Source organism: Xenopus tropicalis, chromosome 9 (assembly GCF_000004195.4).
Source record: "Xenopus tropicalis strain Nigerian chromosome 9, UCB_Xtro_10.0, whole genome shotgun sequence".
NCBI classification, from domain to species: Eukaryota; Metazoa; Chordata; class Amphibia; order Anura; family Pipidae; genus Xenopus; species Xenopus tropicalis.
This window is the reverse complement of record NC_030685.2, coordinates 72,643,592-72,665,677: the sequence shown is the minus strand read 5'-3', so window position 1 is coordinate 72,665,677 and position 22,086 is coordinate 72,643,592. Positions and strand designations below refer to the sequence as shown.

General features: G+C 41.5%; 1 protein-coding gene across 3 annotated transcripts in view; it reads right to left on the bottom strand.

The window, feature by feature from the left end:
* Nucleotides 1–22,086, bottom strand: part of rbms1 (RNA binding motif, single stranded interacting protein 1) — a 222,984-nt gene that overhangs the window by 146,984 nt on the left and 53,914 nt on the right. For 2 of the 3 annotated variants that reach the window (XM_012969910.2, XM_012969911.2), the window contains exon 1: nt 12,346–12,426. In XM_012969910.2, coding sequence (XP_012825364.1) covers nt 12,346–12,411 — 66 coding nt within the window. In that variant the 5' untranslated portion in view covers nt 12,412–12,426. 3 annotated transcript variants of the gene reach the window in all.

The window sequence follows — 22,086 nt, the reverse complement described above, 5'->3', positions numbered from 1 at the left end:
GCTTGGCATTGGGAATGTTTTCTTTAATTACTGAAAGTCAACAATCCTGTTATAGGACAATTACACAATAAAATAAAAAAATGTTTAACACAATATAGATTTTGTTTATTCAACATCGTAATAAAAATACGGATATGCAGTAGTGGCTTTGTGCTGGTATATTCATTAATCAAGGTGATTACATGAAGGTTCATCAAAGTTTTATCACCTAGAGATTGATTTTTAACGCCTTGACCTCTCTCTTCATTGTCTCTACATGAGGATAACATCTGTGTGTATCCATATTCAAGGTCACCTCTATCTCCATAACACCAAGAAATTCTAACATCCATTTCTTGGTGTCTCCAGATAAAATTTGTAGATTTTGTTATGATATTAGAAAGAAAGAAAGAAAGAAAGAAAGAAAGAAGGCTAAATGTTAAAAGCAAAATAAAAACAGAATGAAGACAGGTATAAAAGAATATTGGAAAAATAAGGAATGAGGGGGGAAATGTGGGGGAATGAGGGGGGAAGTGGGTGGACTAAAAGGGAGAAAGGGAAGTTTATTGATAAAGGAAAGGAAAGAAGGAAAATGAAGAATGAGAAGAAAGGGAGCAAAGCTGAAAGAGGTTGTTGAGGTAGTAGGAAACATTATATACGGCAAAGGATGAAACTGGAGCAAAAAAGAAGGAAAATAAAAGGAGTATTGAAGAAGGAAAGAAGGAAAAATGAAGAATGAGAAGAAAGGAAGCAAAGCTGAAAGAGGCTGTTGAGGTAGTAGGAAACATTATAGAAGGTAAAGGATAAAATAAGAGCAAAAAAGAAGGAAAATGAAGGAAGGAGTATTGAAGAAGAATGAAGAATAAAAGAAGGGAGAATGAAGAAGGTTGGGGGAAGGAGGCAAGAGAGGAAATTAATTTCAAGAAATGCATAAGAGGATAATGAAGAAATGGAAGGTGAGGAATTAAATAGTGTAGAGTGGGAGCTATGGAAAATATAGGCAACACATGTGTAAAAGGAGGGAAAGAAAGAAAACCAAGAAGGTATGTAAATAAAGGGTATAGGGAGAATGTAAATGAGAAAGAAAAATGAAAGAAGGGTTTGAAGGTAAGGGCAGAAAGGAAGGAATAAAGAAAAGATGGAAAATATAGAGTAAGTAAGAAAGAAGCAGGAGAACTGAAGAAGGAAGAAATTAGTAAGATAGGGAGTCTACAATAAAATATAAAATCAGTTTAAGGCTATGTCCCATAGGGAGATAGGTTGCTGGCGGTTAACTTCAAAATGCTAAGCAATGCATATGCCTTTCTACCGGCGATTCACTTTATTGCCAGTGGAAAGGCATTTTAGGGAAAATAGTTGCACGCATTAGCTGAGATTAACTGCAGGCAACGAATCTCCCTGTGGGACAAAAGCCTAAATCTTGAGCTTGCCTTGTAATACTTTATTTAAATAAAGCCAAGGCAAACACTGAATGTTCAAACAAATATCCTGGTGGGGCTGATAACACAATGTATAAACAGTGAATGTCACATCAAGCAAACAAACTTGTACTTATGGAGGATACATTTGCTTGTAAATGCAGCATTGGCTTCTATTAAAGAAAATTCACCTTCCTGGCCCAGTAAAAAAAAATATCCTGCCTCCAACGTATGCACAATCCCTCTGCACATAAATGTGGTGGCACAGTCTGGGGGATTCATGGATCCTAACCAGGCCACTTCTCCCCCAGGCCCTCCTACAGCTGCAAGGTCACCTCCCTGTATGGATACATCACAGCAGGGCATGTTGGCTGGGAAAATAGCTTCATTATATTGGGGTGTTATGTAATTTATCCTGGTCTGGCAACTGATAGAGCAATAAGAAAAATGAGTACAATAAGATCTTGCTTGACAAGCCTTGCGCACATTACTGCATAACCTAATTACTTCCTAAACTCTGGAGAGTCACCAGGTATTGTGCACTTTGCCAATTCAGTAAAACAGTAAAATGATTTAATGTGTGAAAAAGGACAGAGAAGAAACATGAAGCCTTGTATAAACCAAACAGGCAAAGCTACAACAGGAAGCTGAGAAATAGCCGCAAGGTGTATCTCCCTAACAAGAATGGAAAGAGGTTGAACAGAAAAGAACCCAAGCCAACAGTCTCAAAAAGGACCACCAAGCTAAATCTACATTAAGGGCTACACAAAATAAATATTTATGGAATGGCTCCAGTTAAAAAAGGATTTTGTATTGTAAAACTGCCTCTTGTAATGAGTCTTCTTGTACACATTCCCTCCAAATGGGTAGGGCTGCATTTAGGGAAAGCCAATCTACACCAGGGGTTGTCAGACTTTTTTACTTAAAGCCCCCTTGAAGGTCAAACCTTTGGTTAAGGGTCAAACTAGCCTAACAGAATACAAGAGGATCTCCCAGTGGACCCAGGCCCTTGCAGGTCCAACTAAGGTCAGTTCCCAATAGCCCTTTCCCATCTCTATATAACATCTATAAGATTTGAAATTATCTCCATTGTGTTATGTGAGTGGACCTAGAATGTCAGTTTCTCTGACTGGCCCTAGGTATGGTCCTGCCCTGCATTGTTTCAAAAATATTTAGCACAGGAAATACATTTTCACCCTATATTTACATTCTAACTGACCTTCAGGTTAAAGTTTCAGGTACACCTAGGGGCCACCCCCACAGTTGGGAACCACTGACCACTCTTGGAGATGTTTGACCTTTCAAAATCCAATTACTTAACACCAGGGATCCCTAACCTTTTTTACTCATAAGCCACACGAGTGGCTTACCAACACGACTTAGGTTGGTGAGCCACACAAGCATGGAAAAAGTTCTTTGGGGATGCCAAATAATGGCTGTGATTGGCTACTTGATAACCCCACGTGGACTGCTATCCTGCAGGAGGCTCTGCTTGGGGCAAAACTGTGTCTCTGCATTTCCAAAACTTGCCTCCAAGTCAAATTTCAAATATGGGCACCTTCCTTGAGGCCACTGGAAGCAACATCAAAGGGGGTGGTGAGCAACACATTACTTACAAGTTACTGGTTGGGAATCACTGCTCAACACTTTTTCAGGCATCCCTTAGCTTGTTCAATAACGGTGCAGAACAACTAATGGTGCAGTAACTATTCATGGTGCAGGACTGGGACCTTTATATACATTTTAAGCAGTAAGGAATAAAGTCACACATTTTCCCCATAATGAGAGCTAAACACAGGATCTTTAGGGATGAGACTTCAAAGGTCCTAGAAGGGGCTAAAAAAAAGCCGCTGGTAAAAGTACAAATGCGAAAGTTTTCTCCTGGCCTTCAATCACTTACAACCCCTGCAGTTAATTTGAAACTGAATTTCCAGCATCATCAAGGATTCTGGGAAGTGTAGTGTTTGACCGTCATGTGTTTGATATTAGTACACAGCTGAACAGACTCCATACAGGCCAAGGATCTGCTTTAGTGCCATCTAAGAATGCAGGGAACTGTGGTTCAGCCGTAGTATATAAAATACATATTTCCCAGTGCTAATCAGTTTGTTTTGCATGCTTTTTGGGGTGCTCAGCTCACCTCCAGCCCTTACTTGTCAAATTACAAACTTGTGGCCTCAGGGGTCAATCAATGTAACAGCTACTTAAGTGCTGTTGCTAATCATGTAGTGAATAGTCTCCATGCACACATGTCAATGAGAAGAGGGATTCCGGCATGCCCTGGGCAATGTATCAGTATGAACAGAAACATACAGCTTGGCAGATGTTGTGCATTGTTATTGGCTCCTCTGAATAGAGAGATTTAGATGGATGGAGGGGACTTTGCCACAGACCTACTGTACCTTATTTGTGCTTTCCTGGAAACAACAAAGCCCACGGGACTGCACACCCAGATGTCAGCTCCTAATTAGGCAGAACGCATAGCCGGGCACGAATGCGACGCATTGAACTGTGCAGGTGTCGCTTAATGGTGTATGATGCTAAATGATGCAATACCCCAACACAATCCATTCCTTTCACTTGTATTTTTCTCATATTCTGGACTTGCTAGAAAATTTACAGAATGCATTTTTCTGACTTACAAATAGGGATCCCTTATCCAGAAACCCGTTATCCAGAAAGTTCCGAATTGCGGAAAGGCTATCGCCCATAGACTCCATTATAAGCAAATAATTAGAATTTCTCTGTAATAATATTGGGTTTATTTAATGGTTAAATGATTCCTTTTTCTCTGTAATAATAAAACAGTACCTGTAATTGATCCCAACTAAGATATAATTACCCCTTATTGGGGCAGAACAGCCCTATTGGGTTTATTTCATGGTTAAATGATTCCCTTTTCTCTGTAATAATAAAACAGTACCTGTACTTGATCCCAACTAAGATATAATTACCCCTTATTGGGGGCAGAACAGCCCTATTGGGTTTATTTAATGGTTAAATGATTCCCTTTTCTCTGTAATAATAAAACAGTACCTGTACTTGATCCCAACTAAGATATAATTACCCCTTATTGGGGGCAGAACAGCCCTATTGGGTTTATTTAATGGTTAAATGATTCCCTTTTCTCTGTAATAATAAAACAGTACCTGTACTTGATCCCAACTAAGATATAATTACCCCTTATTGGGGGCAGAACAGCCCTATTGGGTTTATTTAATGGTTAAATGATTCCCTTTTCTCTGTAATAATAAAACAGTACCTGTACTTGATCCCAACTAAGATATAATTAATCCTTATTGGAGGCAAAACACGCCTATTGGGTTTATTTAATATTTAAATGATGCAGATTTAGGTTATGGAGCTCCAAACTAGTGAAAGATCCCTTATCCGGAAAACCCCAGGTCCCAAGCATTCTGGATAACAGGTCCCATACCTGTACTTCCAAAGTCTCAGGCTGCTGTCACTGACTTGCCTTTATAAAAGGATTCTGGCATATAATACCTCGATTAATAAAACTCTTCTTTTTGTTCACATTTCTACAGTATTTATGTATTCCAATAGTTTTGTGGTTTTGTTTGCTCTGCCTTAGCTAAGTGTTCTTATTTCTCCTCTCTTTTCTTAAAGGGCACCTATCATCAAAAAAACAGGTTTTCCCTAACGAAGGTGCAGTCTAATAGAGTCCACACTCCCATTGGGAGAAACAATAGCTTTTTTCCCCAAACAATGCATGGGATATAGTTGTGGTGGTGTGCCCCCCCCTAGTCTTGCATCACACAGAAGTGAATAATGAGTTTGCGCCCCAACATGGCCACCCATACGGGAAGCACCCTCCTGGGGCAGGTAGCTCACTAACATATATGAGCCCAACAGAGAGCAATACCCACAATCCATGACATGCTAAATGGTGATGGTTAAAACAACATTGTTGAGTGATAAGCACCCGGTTTAAATAACTGCAGCTTACAGAGCAGTATACGGAAATAAGAAGAAATTGTCATTGTACATGAGATTATTGTGCAAGGAGCCGGTTCTGAAAACAAGGGACATTAAGAGGGATAGACATTTCCAGGGACAGAGAGTCTATTATTGGAAATTACAGACAGCTGGCAATTATGATATAGAGTCCCTGCCATAAATCAAGATAAGACTGCTGTTTTGTGCCAGAGAGGAAGTACAGACAGTCAGATGAGTGGCAGGAAATAGAATGCTGAGCACCAGCAATATAAAAGTGACTAATACACATTCAGAACGAAACTACGCTACTTTGGAAAATATCACAGGTCAGAAGAAAAGTGTTTTTATTGCAATGACAGTATTCCTTTAAATATGTTTTATTTTCCACTTGTTTTCCATTTAATAGAAAGTGAGGCTAAGGTCAGCCAGACAGCTCTCTCATCCTTCTCTCCCCTATGGCAACAGACACAGAGCAATCCTTCTATAATAAGTCCCATGCATATACTTAGGGCATGTACAGACACGAGCCTATTGGCGGTGAAAAATAAGATCTGTACTGGTAATAGTGTAAACAGACTTTCCGCAGCATGGAAGCAGGTATCTGTGTTGGCAGGTATTATGCCGCCTTGCAGTTACCGTTATTGGCATACAGCAGGGGAGTAACTATAGGGGTCTGAACCCTGGCACAGCTTAGCACAGTGATCCCCAACCCCTTGGGTGTTGCTTCCAGTGGCCTCAAAGTAGGTGCTCATTTTTTGAATACTTGGCTTGGAGGCAAGTTTTGGATGCATAAAACTGAGTGTAAGGGCAAGGCGAGGCAACTTTTGCCGAAATCGCTTGCGCAGCGTGTGCCATCCCACCGGCGACTTACATTTTCGCCGCTGGGATGGTAGTTCGGGGAGATTAGTCGCCTGTGACAAGGGAGATTTGTCGTGGGCGACTAATCTCCCCGTGTGCCAGAGCCCTAAAGCCAAACAGAGCCTTCTGTAGGCTATAGTCCACATAGGGGCTACCAAATAGCCAATCATAGCCCTTATATGGCACCTCCAGGTACATTTTTCATGCTTGTGTTGCTCCCCAACTCTTTTTACATTTGAATGTTACTCACGGGTAAAAAAGGTTGGGGATCCCTGGCTTAGAGCCTGGAAGTGAAGAGTGCTGAATGTATCAGTGAGCAGTTTCAATAGGTTACCCCTTACTACTGTAGCAGGGGGGATACTAGCCTCTGGGAAGGGACTGTGGCTGTGGGATAGCAGGTATAGTAGGGAGAGATGGTGCCTATAGTAGCAGTGGGGGGGATAATAGCCTCTGGGAAGGGACTGTGGGATAGCAGGTATAGTAGGGAGAGATGGTGTCTAAAGGTAGCAGTGGGGGGATAATAGCCTCTGGGAAGGGACTGTGGCTGTGGGATAGCAGGTATAGTAGGGAGAGATGGTGCCTATAGTAGCAGTGAGGGGATAATAGCCTCTGGGAAGGGACTGTGGCTGTGGGATAGCAGGTATAGTAGGGAGAGATGGTGCCTATAGTAGCAGTGGGGGCATAATAGCCTCTGGGAAGGGACTGTAGCTGTGGGATAGCAGGTATAGTAGGGAGAGATGGTGCCTATAGTAACTGGGGGGATAATAGCCTCTGGGAAGGGACTGGGGCTGTGGGATAGCAGATATAGTAGGGAGAGATGGTGCCTATAGTAACTGGGGGGATAATAGCCTCTGGGAAGGGACTGGGGCTGTGGGATAGCCAGGCATCCCCAACCTTTCTTACTCATGAGCCACAGTCAAATGTAAAAAGACTTGGAGAGCAGCACAAGCACCATAAAAGTTCATGGAGGAGCCAAATAAGGGCTGTGATTGGCTATTAGGCAGCCTCTATGTACACTATCAGCTTACAGGGGGCTTTATTTGGTAGGAAATCTTGTCTTTATTCAACCAAAACTTGCCCCCAAGTCAGGAACTAAAGAATAACTCCCTGGTTTGGGGGCACTGAGAGCAACATCCAAGGGGTTGGGGGCAATATGTTGCCCCTGAGCCACTGCTTGAGGATCACTGGGATAGCAGGTATAATTGAATAAGATATTAGCAGTTTGTATAGTTGCAATTGGCATAGCGATTTCTCAAAAGGGAATGTGCATAGCAGGTACAGTAGTGGAGGAAGATGGCAGCAGCAATACTTTATTTTAATGTTGCCAGTCTGCATAATCTTTATTTGTTGACTAAGTAACTGCTAGTGCCATGGACAAAGATCTTATTAGCCCCGTATAGGATTATATCAAACATTGGGCCGATGACAGACGAGGAGATCAGTTGCTCCGTGACTAATCTCCGCTAGCGGTGGCGACGGCGGCCACTGACCATATCAGAAATACAGCAACTGAATCTGCAACAGTATTAAATGACTCTAGTAAATAAGCAAAAATAAACAGAATGCAACGTTATATGCTGAAACCATTTACTCTACAGAGACAGTGCCGACTCTATGCCCTTTTGCACCTTTTGCTGGCAGAAAGTAAAATAAACATTACTAATAAGTTATCTTATCTGCCATCAGACCTGCTTTGCATATTGCATTGTAAATACTTTATATTAGCCCTTAGTTTGGAATATTAACTTTTTGTTGTTGCCTTGGAAACTTCCAAATTAGCAGGGATTGTTTTTTTTTCAATAATGTCATTGGAAGTGGCCATCTCTTTCTTTTGTAAATCTAATGTATTCTTGCAGCTGAACATGGAGTGTTGGGTCTCAAGCTGTACATTTGGGGTTTATTTCCTGTAGATCTTTTTTGGGCATCTCACCTACCCCCAAATGTAATAAAAGGCACTACGTTTGCCTCGGAACAGTAACCAATAGCAGCCAATAAGATGATTACTTTAAAACAGATGACCAGTAAATACTTCCTGCTGATTGGTTGCTATGGGTTGCTGCTCCTTGGCAAACTTAAAGTGGTGGTTCACTTTTAATTTGTTATAGAATTCTAAGCACATTTTCAATTGGTCTTCATTTTTTTTAATCTTTTTTGCCTTCTTCTGCCTCTTTTCATCTTTCAAATGGGGGTCACTGACCCCAGCAGCCAAAACACTATTTATCTGTGAGGCTACAATTTTATTGTTATTGTTACTTTTTATTACTAATCTTTCTATTCAGCCCCTCTACTATTCATACATCCGTCACTCTCTAAAACCACTCCCTGGTTACTAAGGTAAATTGGATACTAGCAACCAGATAACGGCTGAAATTCTAAATTGGAGAGCTGCAGAAGAAAAAGTAAAAACAAATAATTAAAAACTACCAGTAATACAAAATGGAGACCAACTGCAAATTGTCTCAGAATATTCTCTCTCTACATCATGCTAAAAGTTAACGCAAAGGTGAACAACCCCTTTAATGCCTTTTATTACCTAGCCCCCTAATATCTCAAAGCCCTGGGTTAGAACCAAAGCAGAACTTGCCTGGTAAGGAACACACAACAAACTATATTTCAGCAGAGGTCAGTAACATTAATAGATGGATCTGGACCAAGGGCGTGGATGGAGCCTAGCCCACAGGATATCCCTACTGATGCTGAGTAGTTATATAATTTTCTTTTACGCTGCCTCTTATCTCCTGTGAACCCTATATCCCCCAATAACCTATGGCCAGCAAATGGTTTTGGTGCTTTATCATTTTATTAACAGAAAAGTTGTGTTTGCCTGAGCTCTTATATCTATGCTCCCCCCCAGCGGCTACTGGATCTTTCCTGAGATTTATGTGGCTTTAGACTGGTTAAACTCATAGTTGGATAGTTTAAATCCCCTGAGAAAGTCACATTGTGGTTACAGTTTTTATGGAACAGTTCAGTGTAAAAATAAAACTGGGTAAAATGGATAGACTGAGCAAAATCAAAAATATTTCTAAAATAGTTAGTTAGGCAAAAATGTAATCTATTAAGGCTGGAGTGGGCAGTTGACCTAATGGCCAGAACTTTACTTCTTGCATTTGCAACAGAACTGTAGCCATCAGGCAAATTACCCTGATATAGCATTCGCTAGCCCTGGATTGGGATTCAAAATAGGCCCTGGCATTTCCACTAAACAGAGGCCCAAACAGCAACCCCCACAAGCCCAATAAATAGTGACTGTCTATGCCCCTCTGGCATTTGCCAGAATCCACAGTCTGGGCCTGGGATTCAGCCCAAGATCTATGGTTCTAGGGTTTCAGAAACTTGCATCTTTAATAGAACACAAGAGGCCACAGGCACTGGGTATATCAGAAAAACCCAGCTGTACCTTAGGTGAAAGTGAAACATGGTGTCAGTAACATGTGGCTCCATAACATGCGGCTTTCCATAGAAACTGACCCCTTTATGTTAGCATATATTTTATTTTGGCAGTTACCTGTGCAAGCTCACGCCCGAAAGAATAAACAGAGTGAGGGAAGAGAACACATTTAGATACTGACTCAAAGAATAAAAGCAAATATGTCAAGAGCTGGCAAACACAGTGGCGTTAAGGACACTTGCACAATACGGAATGCGGACACACTGGTACAGTTACACCAAGAGGCGCCTATATGCAAATATTCCATTCTATAATGCATCCAAAGCCATGCAGTCTAAAATAAGGATGTTCTAATAATAGTACAATAATACAAGAAAAATAACAGTATACATAGGTGCTGCCATAAGGACCAGTTTCCTTTTTTTCAGGTCTTTTTGGTGTGTGGCCCATTTATCAGGTGCTTCCAAGCAAAAGTTCCAGGGAATATGTCCTTAAGGGGGATTCTGACTACGACTACAATACAACCCCACTTCTAAGCAAATTTTAGTTATACCAGGGCCGCATTGCTTACCCAGGGGGACACTATCAGCTGTGGGTATGGATGGAGGCCATTTAGGTGAGTGAACAGTTGGAGAGGGAAAAATCAAAGGGTGACCTTAACAAGTCATTAAGGTAATAATTATCTGCTCATTTTTGAGCCCTTAGAAACCTTTTACATTACATTACATTAACATTTATTTATAAAGCGCCAACATATTCCGCAGCGCTGTACAATATGTGGGTTACATACATTGGACATACAGAGTAACATATAAAGCAATCAATAACCGATACAAGAGGTGAAGAGAGCCCTGTCCAAAAGAGCTTACAATCTACAACCTTCTAGAAACCTAGAATCTAGGACTGAATCATTATCACCCTAGTGACATGGGGTTAGTGGGCATCTATGCATTTCATTACAAACATAGTTAATGTAAAGTAAGCGGAAGAGGCAAACCCTACTCATAAATGAGTGCATGGCGCCAATCTGGCATCACCATGTAGGCTGTTTCTGGACACATTCCTCCAGTGTCAGAATGGACCACTGGGATCCTGGAAAAGCCCAGTGGGCCCAGATGTCAGTGGGTCCTTTTGCTCCTAACCATTTCACCTTTCCTTTTTTATGGCCATTCCCTATTTCTGTATGAAAACATACAGAAATAGATGGAAGAAACACTATAGAATGTAAATTAAAGAGGCTAGTGCAATAGAGAGGTTGAATAAGGAGGACAGGACAAATAGTTTGGTAAGTTAACCTTTGGTCTAAAGATTTTTGGTGGGCCTCTGGAATCCCAGTCTGATGCTGCCTTAAGGTGGCCATACACGGACCGATTTTTTACTTACAAACGACCGATTCCCGAACGATCCGATGCTATCGTTAAGTTATCGTATAGTTGGTGGTGTACGAACGATCGTCGGCCCACTAAACGAGCCGACATTATCGTCCCCAAAATCGATCGGCCAGGTTTAAAAATTTTGGTCGTTTAACGATAAAATCTGCCAGTTGGTGTGAGTGTCAGACATTTGTCTTTCAACGATTGTTCTCTGCGCATGTCACGATTGCCAGCAGCAGAAGTCAACGACATCGATCGTACGTAGATGTACGATCGTAGGTATTTTACGATAATGATGCGACAAAATCTTTCCCGAATTATCGTTGCCCGTGGATGGCATATCGTATGGGAACTCGATCGCCATACGATCGTTTGTCGATATAATCGTTCATCGCACAACGAGCGAAATCGCCTCGTGTATGGCCACCATTACTGGTATATCTGATTAGCTCAGCAGTAGTGCAGCACTATAGATTCTAATTTTTATATTAAACGGCTTCTTGTGCCCAATGCACAGTGGGATGGGGCAGGCAATAGGGCACTGCACCAATAATGTAATGTAATACCAGTTGCAAAGTTTGCACCAGGTCTAATAACCTAGCAAGCAATCAGTTGTCTCCAAATAGATGACCAGCAACAAACCTGTTGATTGGTTGCTATAGGTTACTAGACCTGGTATAAACTTTATATTACATTACCCCTAAAGTGTGGCCTTATATTTCTCTATAACAAGGGAACTATCTGCAAGAAGATTGCCTATTCTCACTTTGCTTTGATGGGTTTCCTCCAAGTATACTGGTTTCCTCCAATACTCCAAAAACAGGCAGCTGAATTGGCCCTTAATAAAGTTTGACCCTAGTATGTGGATGGGGTAGGAACCTTAGATTGTAAGCTCCACTGGGCAGTGGCTGATTTATGGCTTTAGGGGGTAGGTAGGTTGTGGGGCAATACATTAGAGAACTGTCAGCTCTTTGTTGCGGACACTTTTTTTAAAATCAGCCTTGGGACTAGACAGAAAGCATTGCTATGAATCGCAAACATATTCTGCAATACTGTAACATGGGCTATGAGCCGTTAGACAGCTCATCTGGTTCCGGCAACCTATCTGGCTGACTAGTCAGACTCACATGGTTAATGTTGCTATCTCAGAAACACTAACAGTGAGGGGAGGGGGGGTAGGTAAGCTGCTGTGGTCTCTGCAGTTGATAGATTCCTCTAAGAATGCCACAAGCCCTAGATTACCATGTACTCAGCTTCAGTTCCTTGTAACTTCCTCCCTGTTCACTTCCTCCATTAAACCCTTCTCATCGAGCTTCTTTGAAAAACAGCGAGAAACCATGACAGTCGGAACAGCAGCGACATCTGTTACCTTTCTCGTGGCGTTTAATGAGCGATAGTACGGTCCAAATCCTGCATGGGGCATGGACAGCAGCATCTCTGTCTCTCTGCAGCTCTTTTGGGGGCTTGGGGCAAAATTGCACAATTCAGAGAGACTTGCAGGGAAAGGCGGAATGCTGGAGAGGGAATCTACGACTCAGCCCTTTTTGGAATGAGTAGGGGGGGAGCACAAAAAGGTCACTACCAGCAAAGGTCTCTGAATGAGGAGGGGTCTCTACAGCAATGTACAAGATACCCAGAAGGCCAATGTTGCACAAAGAATGTTATCATTCAGCCAAGACTTCCTCTATGATATATTAGGAAGCAGAAAAGAATAGAAAATCAAAACTATTACTTTTTTACACTTATTTACACTGCAATGTTCTTTAATAGGCCCCATTAAGGCCTTTATTTATAAAGCACTGCCCAATATTTGGCTATAAGTAGCCAAAAGTGATGTTATTCGGAAACCGGTTATCCAGAAAGCTCTGAATTATGAACAATCTTCCATAGACTTTATTTTATCGAATACTTCAAAAGTTTAAAACATATTTTTCTCTGTAATAATAAAACAGTACCTTGTAATTGATTCCATCTAAGATATAATTAATTCTTGTTGGAGACAAAACAATCCTACTGGGTTTATTTAATGTTTAAATGAGTTTTTAGTAGACTTAAAGAATGGAGATCCAAATTACTGAAAGATCGATTATCTGGAAGACCTCATGTCCCGAACTTCCTGGATAACAGGATAACAGTAATTATTACTTTTATCCTGTATTTGAGCAGCAATAACATATTATGAAGCAATTTTGGAAAGATTTGCCAATCATGGATAACATGACACACAGGGCCACAGTGAAAAAGAAAGGTTTTGGATGGCCCTTTGGAAAGAGAAAGCACAAATGGAGCAGCCATACACACACAAATAACCTTTGCTCTATGATTCTGGCAAGGTAAAATCTGTGCCAGAGCAGAAATAAATGGCATTTGATGGGCTACAGTTTGCCAGGGGCGAAAAGAAACGCAGTGGGCAATTATTGTTGGGGCCCCCTAGTCCGACACTGCTGGGGAGTTTCAAAATGATAGGCATCCCACAGTGATTATAATTGCTTACCTGATACCCAAACCTGCCCAATCTACACCTGCCCAATTTTTGGCCAGATATCGTTGAGGTAGGGCCATCGGCACTCCCCATACACAGGCAGATAAGCTGCTGAATTAGTCTAAAGGACTCGAATAGTCAGCTGAAATCTGCTAAAGTATGGGCACCTTAACACTAATAAAACTTTGCCCAGGGTCCCACTTATTGTACAGGGCTCGAAGCAGCTTCTTGTTTTACTCCTGCTGTAGAATCTACAGAGCTGGTATAAAAGTACCTTGGTGACAATGCCATAGGGACTTGCCCCTATTCCTCAAGGATCATTGAGCTGAAACTGAATTTACACAATCGCAGTGACGCCCGGGGTGAATCAGGGACAGCATAGAGAGACACGAGTAGAACAAATACAATTTTAAAGGAATCACGATAAAATAATCCACTAACGTACAATATCAGGCTGAGGGATTAACAGCTCATCAGCGGAGAAATATTACATTTCCATCTTTTTTATTTGGAATCCCATTTATTTAACTGTTGACACAGTGGCTGATAATGTGCTTTTCCATAACAGTGCCAGTCTGCATGAAACGTGCAGGTTTTTGATGGCTTTATTATTGATTTACTTCTGTTTATTTTTTCCTCTCCGCTCCCACTCGACTAATTAAATCTTTTAAGGCGCAGAAATGGAGGAGAGGCAGCAGTGAATGCCTATGGTGCGCTGCGCTCAGTTCTTTTCAATGTGCAGAAATTGTAAGGCGTTTCGTAGGTGTAAATTTTCAGACTGGAGTGTTCGTATTCTGCACACAATAATAATGTTACTATGTATGGGATTAAACACTGTTCTGATGATTTATTTGAGGAATAAAGGCTAATGTCGCCCCAGCAATTAACTGGCGAGGGAAATGTGACAGCCGAGGCACGTGGGCATTCTCTCTCCTGCACACTAACTTGCCGGTCCTGTTAAGCCTCACTAGCTCAGCACATTGGCAGGCTGTGTGGGCACAGTTTTAGGGGGGCCAAAATGCAGAATTGTTGGTGGTAATCTTTGTACTGGTGACAATGGTAGTCATTGTGGGGGGCATCAGTGGAGCAGTGGGCCGGAGGTGGCCAGAGTAATAGGCCCACAGCTCAAATCAGGGTCGGACTGTGACCTCAGGGGCCCACCAGAAAACCTTAGGACTATAGGCCCACTCTCAAAACTATTTTTCCTCCTTTGCTCCGCAACCTCTTTATTCTCCGCAACCTCTTTATTCTCCTAGTGTCTTTTATTTACATGCTAACATCTATTCTTCCATAATAGGGAATGGCCATGAAGCAGGCCAAATGACCAGGAGTAGGAGGGCCCACTGACACCTGGGCCCACCGGGAGTTTTCCTGGTATCCTGGTAGGCCAGTCCGACACTGGCTTAAATTTTCCAGTAGGCCCCGCCTCCCACAGTGCAACACTGCTCCTTAATGCTCTAGCACTTGATCTGGGGCATTAGTAATCAGGCCCTTAGGGTTGTTTTCATCCCTGTAATAAAAACAGGGCCCTCTAGTGACCAACATATCATGAAAAGGTGCTTGCTTTTACCAAGCACTAGCTTTTCAACTTATTAGGGGTCATTTGCTTACAGCACCGCAGTATGCAATGTCAGACACAATTGCCAAGTTTTTACCCACAATGCTGCTTTTCCCCCCATAATTCCAGCATCATTGCAGTCACAGGGGGAGCTGTGGCTGATGAATCAGAATTGACCCAGTTACGTTTGGACTTCAAAAAGAATCTGACGCAATTGCTCTGAAAATTCCAGATGGTGACTTCTATGCCAGGTTCTTTTGGTGCAACTGCACTGCAGTGATTTATACAGACTCCCTTGGACCCTAGAAATCCCTCCTGGTTCGGTGTTGGCAGGAACTCTTGGTTTCCCAAAGAGGGTTGCATCAGTAAGAACAACAGCACTTAGGTTAGAACAGAAGACAGAGGAAGGTGCCGAGTACAATTATAGGGAAGAGCATGGAGCCCATGGCGACACAAGTACCTTTGAATGGGATTTTTTGAGTATAGTCCTAGTTGTTCTTCAGTTCAGCAGACACCGCAGAAGAGGTGAGAGGTATCTTATTGCTGGGGCCCACGCATTTTACTTCCCTATCCAGCTGGGTTGTTAAGGAAATACTATAAAACCTTACTAAACTCAAGTGTTCATGGTCCTGCCATTGAATTTGTGCAGAAATGTAACTGCAAGAGATGTGTTAATGAGAGGAAAATATAAGGACACAGCCCAGGTGATACAAATGGAGTCCTAGTTGATATTGCTCCACCCCTGCTTGTGACTGTTAACCCCAGGGGTCAGAATGTCATCTCTTTCATTAGTGTCTGCCAGCTGGAGTGTAAGTGGAATATCAACCTGGGGGGGGGGAGGGAAAGAAGAAAGAATGCAAGAGGGGCCATTATAAACAGCAATCCTTTACTCCCAGAATGGGAAAGAGACATAGATTTCAGCAGGGCAGAGCCCAGAACTGATTGCACAAATAAAATTACCTATATGGGAGGCCCATTATTTGTTACCTGTGTTGGTTCCATAGCTATAAATGAATTACAGGCCAGTGCAAAACTGGTGCAACCTCCTATGACCCCCGTATAGAAAATGATCCTTTAGGAATTCATACATGTTGAAAACTCCCTTCCTAGCCAGATGTCTCGCCAATAGGCCAAGCCTGTCTTTTTATCTTCACTGAATGTAAGCGTACTAATTGGGTCATTCTTCATCAAATGTGCAGCCCATTGGCCATGTATATATAGAAAAAAAAAATTACCACCTAATGGGAATTTATTAAGAACCCTACTGACAGAGGATGGCAGACTGACCAGTTTGCCTGCCCCTATGATACTCAGCATTAAAGTTGGCATTTTGGCCTGGTTTCCCCTTTCGTAGGAGACTGTTTGCCGGCACAATATGGTGAAGCATGTATGGGTGCGACATGGTCATCTCCCATTATATTTGTCAGTGGTGAACCAAATCTGCCCCTGGGGTGTGGTGTTGAGAAGATCCAGGAACATTTTTTGCAGCATTTCCCTATTGCAAAGAACGTTTGCCCACAGGTCTCCCAAGCTATACAAGCTCCGCAGGCTATGCTGAACTGGTCTATGGTGTTAGACAGCACATCCATGGCCTGAACCTTGTGATTACAGCTCACAAGTACTATCTATAGCACGGCTCTAACACTATATATTGGGTCAGACGTGACTCCTGAGGGCATTACAAAATCCATCATGGAAGAACTATGGTACATTAGATGTTTAGAGTCAGCTTGCTCCTCCTATACTTCTGCATTATGGAGGATGTTTATTTTGTAAGGCCTTTGGGCCAAATCGGTCATGGAAATTTTCTTTTTTATAGTGAGTTTCTTTTTGTTTCTGTATTTCCTTTTGTCATATTTTCAGTTCAAGAATATGATGCTGCTTTTTTTTTGAGGACTCCTGTAATCTCAAGCCAGTCTTCATTATGATGGTGGATGCTTTGCCTTTTTTTTAGGGTTTTGGTTTGGGGTTAATCTTCTTTTGGGTGGAAAAAGTGGTGGGTGAAGCCTGTGGATTTTTTCATTTGGTGGAGGTGAATGGAAGCAAAATTAGAAAGAGAGAGGACTTTGAAACAGGCTGTTCATTGAGTGTTAGTGGGGGAGAGTAGGGTGGTCAATATGGACCAAGGGATGGACTTTGATAGATAACCGTCCTCATCAGCTGGTGGGTATGACAAGTTGACTGCTCTGAAGGAAATTTAGTTTTGTTAGTATAAGTGTTGTACCTTGTAGGTAATAAAAATCCCTTGCTATTCTGCATCACAAATCATGTAGAGATGCTCTTGTTGGGTGACCAGACCAAATAAGCAGATCTATAAATGAATGGCCACTTTAGCTATGACACAAAACAAGATCCATGATCCTGCACCTTTGCCAAATGGTACATTTACCCTTCTCCAAATTTTCACTGAAAGATTTGGCCACAAGTGTATGGCTGTGAAAATTTTAAGCCCTAGACGAGGGCCCTCAGGGGCATATATATTAATACGGCATTTTGCTGCCTTCTGACACTTCCAGAGAGGCATACGTCAAACCTGTGTTTATAAGGGAGAAGACACATATGGACTACAAAAATAGACAATGCTGATCATTTACTTATAACTCTCTCTCTATGTGTTGTTTAGCAGAGGCTTTTCTAAGTAATGTCTATGGCAGGGTATTTTCTGGCATTTAGTAGCCGTAACAAGTTGCTGCTATTAAGTAGCTCCGTGTATCGTCGCCCTAACACACATAAAATGCACATAAAGTAAACAAGGAACATTTTATCTAAATTGAATTACCAGCTAGTATACAGTGTGATGCAATGTTACACAAAATGTTCGTTAGCTACAAACTGAATATATGTCTCCTAGTAACAGCTGCCATGTTGCTTGACTTGGCTTAACATTTTCTCATTTCACAACACAGCTTCCCAGGAGCAGGAATTTCCACACACACTTGGTCGAATGTCCTTCTTCCTTGGAGCCATACAGAGACGACTAGTGGTGGATCGGAATCCAAACGGCCCTCTTTTTTATGGTATTTACCTAAACACCCTAAGCCGGTCAAATAATTAATGGTGTTAATTCAGACTTGTCAACATGGCCTTTCCCAGGGGAGAGATGTGTAATGAGCACAAAGAAAGCTTTGAGAGCGGGAACAGGCTGCAAACCTGTTAGCCCAATCTCTGTACAAGGTATCAGCCGGCAGCAGACATTAAGGGATGAAAGGAGATGCTTGGTCTTGTCTTTGGCCTGTGCCATCAAGGGAGCTATTCTGCAGGAGAGAGCAATAAGCTCCAGGAAGTGTGGGATGGAGATAACCAGGTTATTTCTGGAAATCGATCCCATACAAACAAACAAACAAGCATCAGGCTGCTTCGCCGTATTACAGCCAAAGCCCTTTTTTTAAGAGATATTGGCCCTCGAATTCTAAGCCAGGTTGTTGGAAATTGTAGTTTAGAAAAAAATTGGCTAGATAAATATACATGGTTGCCATGTGTGTTGGGCACTTAAAAGAGAAGAAAAGTTATAATCACTGGGGGGAGCGAAATATCAGCAATTATATTGGTGCAGATGGGGAGAGGGGGCCTCTGCAGAGGCCCAATGGTTAATGTGTGGGTTTTGTTTTCCCTTAATTAAAGGCATATGGGGCCTCATTTAGTAATGCCATGGGCACAAGAGCTGCATCATTTAGGACCAATTTTTTAAAATATTTATTTATTTATATAAATATAGGTAAATGTCCGTAGTTTTTAGCTTACTGAAGCAGCAATACATTGGTTTACTCAAACTATTTTTTTTTGTGCCACCTGCCTAACTCTTTTGCTAGGCTAAAGCTGACCATACACATTAAGATCCAATTGTTTGGTCATCTAAGGTGGGTGATCTCGGGCTAATTCCTTGGACCTAAAATTGAAATACAACTATGGGTATAGGGGGCGTCAGACTGAGGACCGCATCAGTGAGCTGATGCTGTCTCTGGTCCAACAGGAAAATAAAACCTGTCCAATTTACTTTTGGCTGATTTTTGGCCAGATATCGATTGGGAGGCCCCATACACAGGCAGATAAGCAGCTGAGTTGATCTAAAGGTCCCCATACACAGGCAGATTGTAGCTGCCGATATCAGTCCCTTGTACCGATTTGTCAGCTTATCTGCCCATGTAGGGGCAGAAACGAGGGGCCTGGCCGACTGATATCTGGCCTGAAATTGGGCAGATCTCGATCGGCCAGGTTAGAAAATTCAGTCGGATTGGGGACCACATCGGTCCCCAATAATAATTGGCGATCTCGCCAAGCAAGCGGATCTCAGCGTGTATGGGGACCTTAAGGGACCAAATTGGCAGCTTAAATCTGCCAATCTCAAGTCAGTAATACAATATGTAACATATATAGGGGCCGATTCACTAAAGGTCGTTAACACTTAACACATAGTTTTATGCATTAAAAAGTGTTCGTTAATTAAGTAACGATTCATCTAAGTAATTTCACATGCGTTACTAGTCATATCGCGTGCGCAAAGATCTCAATTATTATAATTATCTAATAGAAATAATACCAACACATAATTCACAGACATATTTAAAGCATTAAAAGCATGAAATATGGCAATAATTTGTGCTAATATTAACACCTACTTGGAGTAGGTGGTACTCAAAAACATTGCGTTTCGTGAGCGTTTTTGAAGACAAGATGGAGTTTGCAGTCAGATTTTTGTTAGATTGTAAAGAAGAGAATCAAGTATGTGATCGTCCTAGAGTGAAGCATCCTTGAGTTTTCAGGGAACCTGTCATTTTCAGAACAGTAGTTTTTCAGAAAGTAACGGTTACGTGCGTAATAGCGGGTGCTAATATCGCATGCTACGAAATAACGCATAAATATATTGCATGCTTTAAAATATTCCTTAAAAATATGTCATCGCAACATAAATAACGACAATAAAATCGCTTCTTAATTTTGACAAGTATCTTTTTTGTGAATCGATCGTTAATTCTCAAAATATAAGAAGTGATAATATTTTTAACACATGATACAAATAACACTAGTTTTTTCGGCCTTCAGTGAATCAGCCCCATAGTAACTTACCCACCTGTAGTCTGGGTGCAAATGCCCAGGAGCTATAGCTGCATATTGTGTAGGCTTACACACCGGACACACCGGACTTCACAGGAATAAAAAACATTTTTTTTATATCCAGGTAAAAGTGCCTAACATGTTTCATACTTTGTAGTTTGTAATCATAGGTAAGTTAACCAATGAAGTATGGGTACTTTATACAAACTGCAGATGTTGTGTAGGTCTGAATCAAACCTAGGACAACAGTGACACTAGTTAGTAGTCCTAACCATTTAGCCATGGTGCTGCCCCAAAGCCAGGATATTTTTGGACTACAGTTCCCAGCAGGCTTTGATAATATGTACGACTATGCTAGGAATTATTGCAACATTTGGGTATGTGTAAACTGTATTGTTATGAGAGCTTTGTGTCCCCTCTAAAGAAAACTGGAGATATAACAGGCATATATATATATATTCATTGCATAGAAAACCTACTGTGCTGCTCGGCGAAGGAGAATGCAGCACTAATGACAGTTTAACATTGTCATTTTCCCACTCCTGATCGACTTCCCTTAATAGGGATATGATAGTAACTAATCCAGCCTTCCAGGAAATCCCACCGCGCTTATAAGAATATATTGATTGCATCCGAGGGAGGATGTATACAAATCCTCATGTGTGATAAGTCAGGCTCTCTCTGTCGGGCAGCAAACCTACCAGATTCCTCACTTGACCCTGCAGAAGAGTCTGCGTGGGTGGGAACCCTCACTGCCCATTGTGCCTTCACTGATATCTAATCAATGCCTTATCCAAGCTACTGTCGTGACTTACCTGCACCCTCATTATTGATGTTCCTGTAATTAGAATTCTGGTTCCCCTCCCTTTGTAATAACAAGTTATAAATTGTGCAGAGGTTATATGGACTGTGACCCTAATTAGCAACTGTTTCTGAATTTCACAGACATATTTCTAGCTTAATGAATTATAGTGCCATCTGTGACCATCAGTGGTATTGCATGACTTGTCAGAAGATCCCTCTACCTCAAAATGTTCTGGTGGTGGGTACAGATACTTTGGTTCTGCTGTACAACCACTGGAAATAATTTATATAACTGATTCTTTTTATACATCTCAGTACAAAAGCCCTCAGAGATATGAAACTGGAAACTGAAACTGGAATTCCTGCCTATCTATAATAACCGTTGCCAGGAGGTCTCACCTGAAGTACAGGACTAGACTAGACTTGGACTAGACCTCACTTTATTATTCCACCAAAAGGCTTTACATGTTAATTTTGCCTTTATATTTTGTCCATTATTTTATATTTGTTTATTAAGTAATAGGTACATTCGTAATGAATGTTCCTTTTGCTTTATATTGCTTAGCTTCCATAAAGTGTTTCTGCTGCTTGTACCCTCCATTCCATGTCCCATTGTGTTACTATTTGCTATCAAGAAGCCAAAGGGTGGCATAGCCACAGTATGGGGACCATGGTCATTAGTCAGTAGGACATCTGTAGGGTCGTGGTCAATGGAACTGGGTTGTTCATGGAACACTCCATAGAGATGATACTATATCCCATAATATTGTATTCTGGAAGCCATAAATGCCCTATTCAGACAAATTAACTGGTAATCCCAGGCAAATACCATACTTTCAATGGCCACTGGAGGCTTTCAGAATTTACTGATGGCAGACAATGCCATGCCATTGGCTGATAAGAACAAAACTGCTGTTTGGCTGGTCACTCCCAACATGATATGGGAAACCAACCCCAGGTCTACTAGGTAATGCCCCCTGCTGGCCACTAGTGAGAGGATTATCATACTACTGAAAGCCTGGGAGATAACAGGAATGTAATGGCAAGCCAGTCTTAGAATAATGGCAGCTGAAACTGCAAACTCCATCAGTAAAACAATTATAAATTGATTCCAATAGGGAAAACTAAAAAAAGAGGGAATTAAAAATATATATATTGAAATTTCGTATTTAGACTTCTGTCAATGAATTTCTCCACACATTCTTGAACAATTT